The sequence below is a fragment of the Mastomys coucha genome, unplaced genomic scaffold, assembly GCF_008632895.1.
Source record: "Mastomys coucha isolate ucsf_1 unplaced genomic scaffold, UCSF_Mcou_1 pScaffold2, whole genome shotgun sequence".
In the NCBI taxonomy this organism is placed as follows: domain Eukaryota; kingdom Metazoa; phylum Chordata; class Mammalia; order Rodentia; family Muridae; genus Mastomys; species Mastomys coucha.
Window position 1 is genome coordinate 10,280,957 of NW_022196902.1, and position 10,848 is coordinate 10,291,804.

At 43.9% G+C, this 10,848-nt stretch overlaps 1 protein-coding gene across 1 annotated transcript in view; it reads right to left on the reverse strand.

Annotated features, from left to right (window-relative positions):
• Positions 1-10,848, reverse strand: part of Ect2l (epithelial cell transforming 2 like) — a 73,236-nt gene that overhangs the window by 14,206 nt on the left and 48,182 nt on the right. Inside the window, exons 13-15 of the mRNA XM_031380744.1 lie at positions 5,450-5,536; positions 2,752-2,966; positions 1,599-1,746 (exon numbers count right to left, since the gene is read on the reverse strand). Of these exons, the coding sequence (XP_031236604.1) occupies positions 1,599-1,746; positions 2,752-2,966; positions 5,450-5,536 (450 nt within the window). The remainder of the gene's footprint in view (positions 1-1,598; positions 1,747-2,751; positions 2,967-5,449; positions 5,537-10,848) is intronic.

Sequence of the window (10,848 nt, forward strand, 5' to 3'; positions counted from 1 at the left end):
GTAGCATTTACAGAGTAGTCAAAGCAAGAAGATAACATCTCCATCTAATCTAAGTTTCAGTACTATTCATGTGTTCTAATATATTAACTCTTATATTTTAATTATAACACAGATCTAAGTATATCCATTTACTTAATCAATAGAGGGGAGTAGTAAGAGATTTATAGTTAAGGTGGGGTTAGATTAGAACTAGAATAAATGAGTAGATGACCTTGTCAGGTTTCCTGACTTTCTCATCTGGAAAATGGGTAGAATATTAAACTCATAGTACAGGACAGAATCCCACTCATACAGTGCCTGCCATGCAATAAATCCTGGGTTATTTCTGTAAGAGTTTGACTATCACTGATATTCACCTTTAATGCTTCGGTCATTCATGTTTTTCAGAGCAGCATTACAAAAGTATTCCACTCTAATATCCATTTCAAATGTACTCTGTCATCATCACTGGTATACCTGTGAAATTAGGTGCTACTACTCAGTATGTACATGTCTAAAAAATGTTAATGTTGCTAATGTCTGAGTCAAAGATTTGCTGATTGCAAGCTCCAAGAACATTGCAGGGTTTAAGAAGATTTCTTGGTGTTGATATTAATAGCTGCCACAGCTAAATGTACTGAGTGTATGTGCTCACTATGCTAATGAAGTAGGTATCAGTATTTACCATAGCCATAAAACTTCTATTACCAGGTTGTTTCTGATAATACTGTTTTCTCTAATTCTTGTCCAAGGTCAAGGGACATAATCAGGTTCTCCATAGAGCCGAGCTGGTGTGCCCTGGTATTGTAGTAGCAGAGAGAATTCTGAGCTCACAATCTTGCTTCAACTTACTTGTTCAGTGCCTTGTCACTGTGACATGACATGACACTGTGACTCACCTGGCTGGGGTGCATGAAAATTTGGCAGTAGGTAGCTGGAGCCAACTATCAGTTCCTGAGCACTGCTATGTGTCCACCACTGTATTATGTCAAGGTGCTGCAAGATTTTTCCTGTCCAATCACATTAGGGTAGTAGGAGGCTTGTGATTGGACAGGAGATGGAAGGCAGAATGAGGAGTGGAGGAGACAGAGAGAGAGGTCTGAGAAGGAGGGGGAGAACCAGAATGGAGGCTGACATGGTGTTATCAAAAGGTTGGAATAATTGGGTTAAAGCTTTATCATTATCATTTGGCTCTAAAATTATTGTGTTGGCATCTTGTAAATTGTGTTATTATTGATACATAAATCTGATTGGCTAATTAAACATTAAGAGTCCTGATTCTACCAGGTAATTAATTAGGTGTTGAGATGGCCAACCAGGGGGTATATAGGGTGTTGCATGAAAGCAAGAGGAACTGGGTGGGGGGGGGCATCTGAGAGATGGCCTGGTAGGAGCCATGTGACCTAGCAGGGCTGGCAAGGTGGCGATCGAGTGAGATCGCCTGGTCCAGGGGCTAGCTCTAGATATTTCCCACAACATCAAGGTCCCTGTTCTCAAGAAGCTCAAAGTACAGGGGGTATGGAGGAGAGCTGAGAAGGAGCAGCTGAGAAGCAGCCCTTCCCATTCACCTTAGTCCTTTGGGTAATACAGGATTAGGTGGAAATAGCACAACCACTTACCTTCTCGATGGTTTTCAGAACAACTGGATAATTGTTGAAGAAATTGGTATATATGTTCAACTGGCTTCCAAACTTTATGAATATTTCTCCCACACAGTGAGCTGGGCTCCATTCCTGTAGTCTGTCTCTTAGGTTATCTAGAAACTCTCTACAATATGAGAAGATTGTATCTTGAAATAGGAGCCTGCTGAAAGTCTCTCAAACATAAGCCATGAATTCATTAGTGTAGGGCTTTCCTGCTTAGTCTTTTGTGGTAGGACTTTATTTTGACCAGTTGAGAGCTTTACCACAGAACAGTGTGGATTTGACGGGATAGGATTTGGGCAGAATGAGGGAAGAGGTTGGCTGTCCAGGATCCCATCTTTGACCTTAACTCCTTGGGTCATAATCCAGCTTCCCACAATAGAACCACTTCTGATGGTCCGACCCTCAGAGAGTCAGGGCCACGGACATTTTCACAGTCCTCTCAGGAGAGTGGCCTCAGAGAGTCAGGGCCACGGACATTCTCACAGTCCTCTGAGGAGAGTGGCAGTTTCAAAAGCCTCAAGGTCAAGAACCATAATTTACATACAGCCTGCATACGCAACAGATCCAAAGTGGCCTTCTTAGCTATTCTAGGTCTTGAAAACTGAAAGGTGTCTCATTGGCCTTGTCACTTAGTCACAGCTGGACCCAGGAGGTGACAAACTATCTCTCTCCAGATCAGCGGAATTGACTGTGACCAGCGCTTGGCTCATTTCACTCTACGATACGTAGAAGCTATTGTTTTTCTTAATCTCTCAACAGCTGTAGGAAACTCACAATGGGAAGGCATATTGACCATCGGATCCTTTTGCTCCTGGCCCATTCAATTAGACATTACTGACTCTTTCCCATGGACTTTTGTGTGAGCAATTATATTGAGTCCAGAATGCTTAGGCATTGCATTATTCTTCTTTCACATACTGTAACCTGGGCCTGGGATGGCACTGGAAGCCATATGCTGGTTGTGGCCATCAAGGGACATGCAAAAGAGCCTCTTTGCTCTTCCAAGTAATGGGATCCTCAAGAAGATAGAGAACTGCTGGGCCATAGTAGAGCTTTAGAAACAAAGTTTGTTCTTCCCTCATGTGGGGGAATAATGTTTTTTAAAGAATCCATCTTTAGGGCTTACCTATTGAGATTTAAGATGTGCAGAATGTCAGAAAAAATGATGTGGGTATTGGCAGCACTCAGAATGGCTCTGTTTGAGGAGAGCGCTGCCCTCAAGGGCCTGGCGTACACATCCCGCACGATTCCCAGCATCTGCATATACCGCCTCTCGCTCTGTACAAGCTCCCTCACAGCTCGGGTTCGTTTCTCTACTGAGTTCATCTGGAGCTTTCTCTCCTGCAGAAACATCAGGGATTCATGAGATTTAATGACTGTGGACTCAGCACAGGGCAGGATGTTTAAAGAAGTGGAAGAGACAAGACTCATAATAGGGATTGACTTAAGGGAAGATGGCAACAGTATAGATCTAGATGAAGCTACCCTGAAGTCTACTAAGCTGAGATAGACAACTGGTACTGCGCCCATACACACACACACACACACACACACACACCTGCTCTGAGTGTCTTCTGTTCTATTCTCCCTCGACCACTGGGATAGCATAAGAACCTATATATGGGATACCCACTGCATATGCACAAGTATATTACCTCCCTCCACCCACGTAACCAAGATGAGGAGTCTACCCCCTGTAAACACCGCCCCCTGCTGTGGGAGTTTCAGGGCCACTCATTCAGCTCCCACCTTTCTATCCCAGAAGAGATTTTATGCTCACTCTGTTAACCAAACAGCATTTTCTTCTGCATAGATAGGACAAAGTAAGGAGAATGATAAACCTATAGGAAAACCAGCAGTCTCAACTAACCTGGACCCCTGAGATCTCTCAGACACTGAGCCATCAACCAAGCAGCATACTCTTGCTGATATGAAGCCCCTGACACATACAGCAGAGGACTGCCTGCTCTGGTCTCAGTGGGAGAAGATATACCTAACCCTCAAGAGACCTGAGGCCCCAGTGAGTGGGGAGGCTTGGTTGGAGACAGGGAGGAGGAAGAATGGGATGAGGAACTGTGAGAGGCCAGACTGGGAGGAGGGCAATAACTCGACTGTAAAAAAATAAAAGTAATTAAAAACAAACAAACAAACAAACAAACAAACAAGAATTCTAGGCAGGACCTGAGTCCATATACCTATAATCCCAGCATTTGAGAGGCTAAATGAAGCAACAGGATTATAAATTAAAAGGCAGCCCGGCCCACATAATAAAACCCTGTCTCAAAAAACCCAGAGCTGGAGATACAACCCAACCAGTTGCTCACCTGTGTAGGATGACTCTAGATTCAAGTCCTTCCATGGCCAAAAATAATTTTTTTTTTTTTTTTTTTTTTGGTTTTTTGAGACAGGGTTTTTCTGTGCAGCCCTGGCTGTCCTGGTACTCACTCTGTAGACCAGGCTGGCCTTAAACTCAGAAATCCACCTGCCTCTGCCGCCCAAGTGCTGGGATTAATGGCGTGTGCCACCACTGCCCATAATCCTAGCACTCAAAAGGCTGTGGCAGTTGCTACATGGTCTTCCTTGCTGATTCCTAGCTATCACTTGTTTGGAGAGTGAGAAACCATGTCCTAAAGCCAAGACGGGCCCTAGACCCAGCCTAGGTGTGATGGGGGATATAAAGATCTCTATGTTTGAGCTCAAGGCTGCAGATCTCACACATTCTTCTCTCTCTGGGAGTCTATCCTCAGGTAAGCCACTTAGTTTTTCTCACTCAGATGTTCATATGTAAAACTGTGGATACTAACATCAACTTTAGAGTCTTAGGAAAAGAAAGGTAAACAAATGTGAAGCCAAAATTGTACTTGTGTGTCGTACATTTCAGCAGCTGGAACATCCTCTGCATGTGTGGCATCCGCTCTAAAGGCTTCAACCCAGAGCAGAGCATGTCACAGTCAATTTTCAAAGATAGACTGTAAGTAGGTGGGCCAAATTAAAAACTGCAGACCTATCCTGGCCCACAACTCAAATAGAAGCCCCCTGCTCTATCAGAAGCCACACCAGTATCCTGAACCCCAGGTAAGATCCCGCCCACAGACCTGCAACACTTCTCAGACCCCACTCAGCTTTCACCCAACAGTATCCCCTCCCCTCATCTCCTGGCCAACAGCTATGGTACACAGAACTGCAAGTAAAACCCCACCAGCCATCAGCCACACTCCTCAGAGCCCAGTTTCCCCCCAACAGCCCTTCTGCCCTTTGTCATCACATCCTGGCCTAGTCTTATTGCAACTTGATATGCCATGTTTGGTTGATATCCCTAGGAGGCCTGCCCTTTTCTGAAGAGAAGTGGAAGAGTGGGTCTGAGGGCGAGGGGAGGGAGGAGAGGGGAGGGAGGAGAGGGGAGGGAGGAGAGGGGAGGAAGGAGAGGGGAGGAAGGAGAGGGGAGGGAGGAGAGGGAGGAGACAGACGGGGGGAAACGACAGTATTGACTCATGAGAGAAGACATTTTTAAAAACCTACAGACCTTCATGAGTGTGTGTCCTTTCTTTAAATGATGACCTGTCATGGAAAATAATGGGGTCATATCCACATTGGTTTTCTCCCTGTCGTCATCATTTAAATCATCTCTTTTGAGTCTACATCATAGTTACCAGGAAAAAAAAATCTACCACCTGGATCCTCCTTCAATACATGTACATAGTTGGTGGGTTGTTCCTTTCTTTAAGGGATGTTTTCAAGGAAAACAAAGAACTAACTGGGGTAAATAATGACTTCCATGTCAGCAACAACACTAACAAGATCCTAGTTGGTAGTAGATGGCTTACCAGCTTAAGCAGGACCTCCATGTTCAGGTCACTTTTGCTTGGACCTGACTTCAAGTCCTGAGAATTGTCTTCCATGGGACTTCCTTCCTGAAGATTAAACGGGAATTGGTTACCTGGAGGTAAGTCTTGTAGTCCCTGAAAACCTGTTCAGTACTCTGCCCATATGAATGCTGGGAAGCTACATGCCTTCCAATTTTATCACAAGCACATTGAATTAAGCACCTAATAAAGGAGGTGTCTCTCTTAAGCTAAGATTATGTTTTTAATAACATACCTTAGAGCAATGGTTCTCAACTTGTAGGTCATGACCCCCAACAGGAGTCAATATCACATATCTTGTATATTTGATATTTTTTTATATCATGATTTATAAAAGTAGCAACATTACAGTTAAGAAGTAGAAATGAAATGATTTTTATGGTTGGGGGGGTCTCCACAGCACAAGGAACCGTATTAAAGGGCCGCAGCATTAGGAAGGTTGGGGACCAGAGCCTTAGGGGCTTAGTAGAGGGTTCAGTGGGTAAAAGTGCCCATCTATCATGCCAGCCCTAGGAAGCAGAAACAGAAGGATCCCCGGTGCTTGCTGTTCAGCCAATCCACCCAAAACAAAAAGTTCCAGGTTCAGTGAGAGTCCGTGCTTGCCCCCTTCCCCCCGCTTACCAAAATAAAGAAATAAATAAAATAGACAGAGCACAACAGAAGATATCCAGCACTCTGGTTTCCACACGTCTGCGAGTACACATATTTGTGTGCATACACACGTGTACACACAAAACTAAACAACAAAAATAAACAGACTTTAGATTCCTCTAGCTTCTTCTTGCCTGAGAGGTGGGTGGGGTTGGAGATGTTGACCTCCAGGGTGTCTCTCAAGCTTAAAGCAGCCAAGCCCTCCTGACAGTGAACTTAACCTAGACTCTGCTTCATCATTGCCAAGCTGCCCAAGAGTAACTTATCTCACATTTAAGATGCTAGAAAGGACAGACCCTAACACTTCATAAAATTCAGCCCCTTTTCAACTCATGATAAAGTGCTATAAAAACATTCCACACATTCTTCCAAGATTTGTTGATTTTCACATTTAAATGTGGCCTTTTCTCTCCATACTGTATCTTGTAGTCTGCCTATAAATTAGGACATCAAAGTAAAAAGAGTGTCCTGGTTATCTGGGCAGCATCCCAGAGGCCTCTACCAACAGAACAATGGCCCTGTGTTCCTGTTGGGAGAACAAGCTAGCAGTTATGACTGCTGCTCACCTTACTCAACGATAACACTCTTAGTGGAGATCTCCCGCTGTTCCTGGAAGAGGCTGGATGACAAACATCACCTTGTTTGAGATTTTGCTTGTTTTGTTTTGTTTCCTTGAGACAAGCATCTCCAATATCCCAGATTCTCCTTAAAATTGCTCCCTAAGGCTGACCTTGAATTCCTGATCCTCATAGCACTTCCGCCTAAGTGTGTGAATACAGGCATGCACCACCAGGCCTGCCTATAAACATCAGTTTGCAACCAAGCCTCCTTTTACCTCACCAGAAGAAAATGAGTGGATTCTATAGCTGTGTCATTTCATGTGACATCTGTCAGGCCCAAAGGAATCTCTGGCTCCCCAAACTCCAAAAGGCAGTCCATATATTCAGAAATGTCCTCAACTTTGATTGTAGGAGGGCTTCTGGCAGCTAGATAAAAGCCAGCATTCCTCAGGAACTTGTAAATCTGGTTCCTGTCTACCAAAAGGAGTTATTTCCATTATCTCTGGCAAAGCGTATTAAAGCACATGCTGGCCCAAGGCTCCCTCTGCATCCCAAGTATCTGTTACACAATTTAAAATCTATTTAGGCATCCTAGGCCTTCTAATCTCCTCCCCTACCCTAAACTTCCTCCAGGTCAATAGCTTCCCTCCCCTCAGCTACTTATTCTCCTTATAACTGCTGCTCTCACTAGACTCTTCCTCCCTCTCCCTGCTCTGTTCCTATTTTTTTCACTATGTTTTCTCTATTCTCTACACCCTACCCCATCCAAGACCCCTATCCTCTTCTTTCTTGAAGATAATCCTGACCACATCTATTCTCCTGGTCATGTTCAGTTTACTCCTTTCTCTCTGCTCTGGACAATCCAGATGCCTTTGATTGTTATCTCTCATATCTACAATAAAAACTTTCCCCTACATTGTACCATGTCATGTCATCAGTTTGGTACAGGTGTCCTGGTTCCTGGGCACTGACCACTCCCAGCTCTCTTCTTGCTTACAGGCTGTACCAGTAGAGCCTGGGCACCTGTCTGCTCTAGGAGCTCTCTAATTTTTCCTTTCCAGGTATGGCTGTCTTATGCCAGCCTGGCATATTTTTATACTTTTGGCTTAGGGGGAAGGAGCTCTTTGAATTTGCAATTCAAACTCCCTGTGAGTAGAACACTCCTCATTTTAAAAACAAAGTTACAGCACTAGTTATTTATAGTCACGAAACCATCACATCGCCAAGTCAGGGGAGATACCAGTGGCTCTGTGGCAGAAAGCAGCTGCGGATGTAAAATGAGAATCAAACTCACACTATCTCAAATTAGGACAGCTGTAACACTGCAGAATTATATTGTGACTTCTCAGGAAAGGTACCTGCTATAATGTGGAAAACCGTCTATTATTACTTGACTCTCAAATGGCCCTCTGAGGCCATATGCTGACAGATTAGTCTCTGGTCTGTAGCACCATGAGGAAGGAGGGCCTGGTGGGAGAACATTCAGTTAAAGGGGCACACCCTTGAAGGGATCTGGGGTCCTTGGCTTGCCCTCCTCTTCCCACTTTCTTTTACTTTCTGGATCATCCAGAGATGAGCTGTTTCTTCTACATCACTTTTCCTCCACGATGCCCTCCCTTCCTGGCCACAGGCCCCAAGACAACAGTGCTACATAATTGTGGACTAAAACCTTAGAGACTATGATCCAGAATCAACCTTTCCCCTGCTACTGTTTCAGGTATTCTACAATAAAAAAAAGTTGATGCATCAACCTACTATGCACATCTGAGCTAACATCGGATTCCACCATGTGGTATATACACAGGAGCTTTACCCCACCCCGGCTACAACTGCCACTGCTGCTTCTCCTTCTTCTTCTTCTCCTTCTCCTTCTCCTTCTCCTTCTCCTCCTCCTCCTCCTCCTCCTCCTCCTTCTTCTTCTTCTTCTTCTTCCTCTTCCTCTTCCTCTTTCTCTTCTCCCTCTTCCTCTTCTTCCTCTCCCCCTCCTCCTTCATCATCATTATCATCATCTTTGTCTCCTTTTCTTCCTCTTCCTCTTCTCCTCCTTTTTCTTCCTCCTCCTTTTCTTCTTTCTCCTCCTCTCCCTCATTCTTGTTTTAAAGGCTTATTTATTTTTATTTTATTGCATGAGTGATTTGCCTGAATGTATGTACACCATGCGTGCATGCCTGTAGACATCAGAACAGGGCATCAGAGTCAGAACCCCCTGGAACTTGACTTTCAGATAGCTGTGAGCCACTGTGTGGTACTGGTAACCAAATTCAAGCCCTCTGTAAGAGGTGATCCCAGGGTTCTGATGCCTCTGATCTCTGCAGGCGCCAGTACTCATGCACACATGCATGTGCACATGCGCGCACAAACACACACACAATTTTAAATATATGATATATATTTTAGGCCTTGAAAATGCAGCCTAGTAATGTCAGTTGAACATCAACATGGTGACTTCTCCTGTTATATAGTGAGCATAGTTACAATTGGGAGAAATCTTAGAGGCTGTTTAAACTCCATGGTGCCATCCCTTATTCTGTTTGCAAGAGTGACCATAGAACAGTAACCGAGCATCAGCCTTTGCAGCTTCATAGAGAAGGCTTGCTTTGTTGGCCAGGTTTGCCTTGGTGATCTCTATTACATATAAAGGCAACTGCTAGAAATAAGCTCACATAGCTAGTTTTGGATCATATGGTAGAAGTTTTTTTTTACAGATAATTTATTCTCTAGTCACTCTCCACCCAGCTGATATTTTTCCCAGAAAGCACAGAGCTGCCTGTCTCAGGAGCCAGGAATGGCAGTGAAATGAGACTTTGATTCTACTGTCACTCACGACCATAATTGCACAATGTTAATAAAAAATAAATACCACAAAGCAGCAGCCTGCAGTAAGGTCTGATAGGACAGCAAGACAGGGGACAGAGTTGACAGAATGATGGCTCTGTTTCTTCCCTGTCACAAACACTATGTCAAAACACCTGACAGAAAGAAGCAAGTTCATGAAGAAGGAATATATTTTGGCTCATGGTTTCAGGTCATCTCAGTCCATTATGGTGGGAAAGGCAGGGTGGAGCATCTCTTTAGATATCCACTGGAGCAGGAGGTAATGGCTTATTTACACTGCATGGACCAGAACAAGGGCTAACAAACACTAGGAACCAACTTTCACCAGGTAGGTTCCTGAAGATGTCTAAATGGTATCACACACTGCAACCAAACACTTGACACATGAACCTGTGGGGACACTTCAGGTTCAGTGTAATAATTAAGACAAGTGGATAGGTAGGTAGGTAGATAGATAGATAGATAGATAGATAGATAGATAGATAGATAGATAGTATCAGACACACATACACAGAGAGACAGAAAGACAGACACAGAGAGAGGAAAGATCTGGATTTGACAGAAAAGCCCTTGTTACACAAGTCCCTTGGGACTTCCATCTGGGAGATGCCATTATTTCCAGTCCTATAAATGTGGTTTCATGAGCTCTTCTAAACAAATATCTATAATTTTAAAACTAAACCCCAGTGTGTGGAGATAACTCCTTTCAAGGTAGACTAGCAAGCTTGACAAAGGGAAATGTCCGACAGATCTCCTGTGATCTGCCCTGTATTGTGCTCTCACTGAAGCACTAAAGCACTTCAGAATGTTATGTTAATAGGGCACCAGGTGACTCATCTGATAGGGCAACTCACAAGTCTATACCTACTAGCAGTCAAGATGGTGACTTTGTATTGGGTGACAGTGTCCTAAGCCCTCAAATATCTTTTTTTTTAAAAGATTTATTTATTATTATAAATAAGTACACTGAAGCTGTCTTCAGTCCACCAGAAGAGGGCATCAGATCTCATTACGGGTGGTTGTGAGCCACCATGTGGTAGCTGGGATTTGAACTCAGGACTTCTGGAAGAACAGTTGGTGCTCCTACCTGCTGAGCCATCTCACCGGCCCATTTTTTTTTACCCTCAAATATCTTTAACCTGAGCATATATGATTCTTAAATGGTATTTTTCATGTAATAATCAGTTTCACAAGTGACAATGAATGCTGATTATTTTGTGTAAACAAGAGTGTGGGGATTCTGAATACAGCACTGGTGAAGAGGAGGAAGAGGGGGAGGAAGAGGAAGAAGAGGGGGAGGAAGAGGGGGAGGAA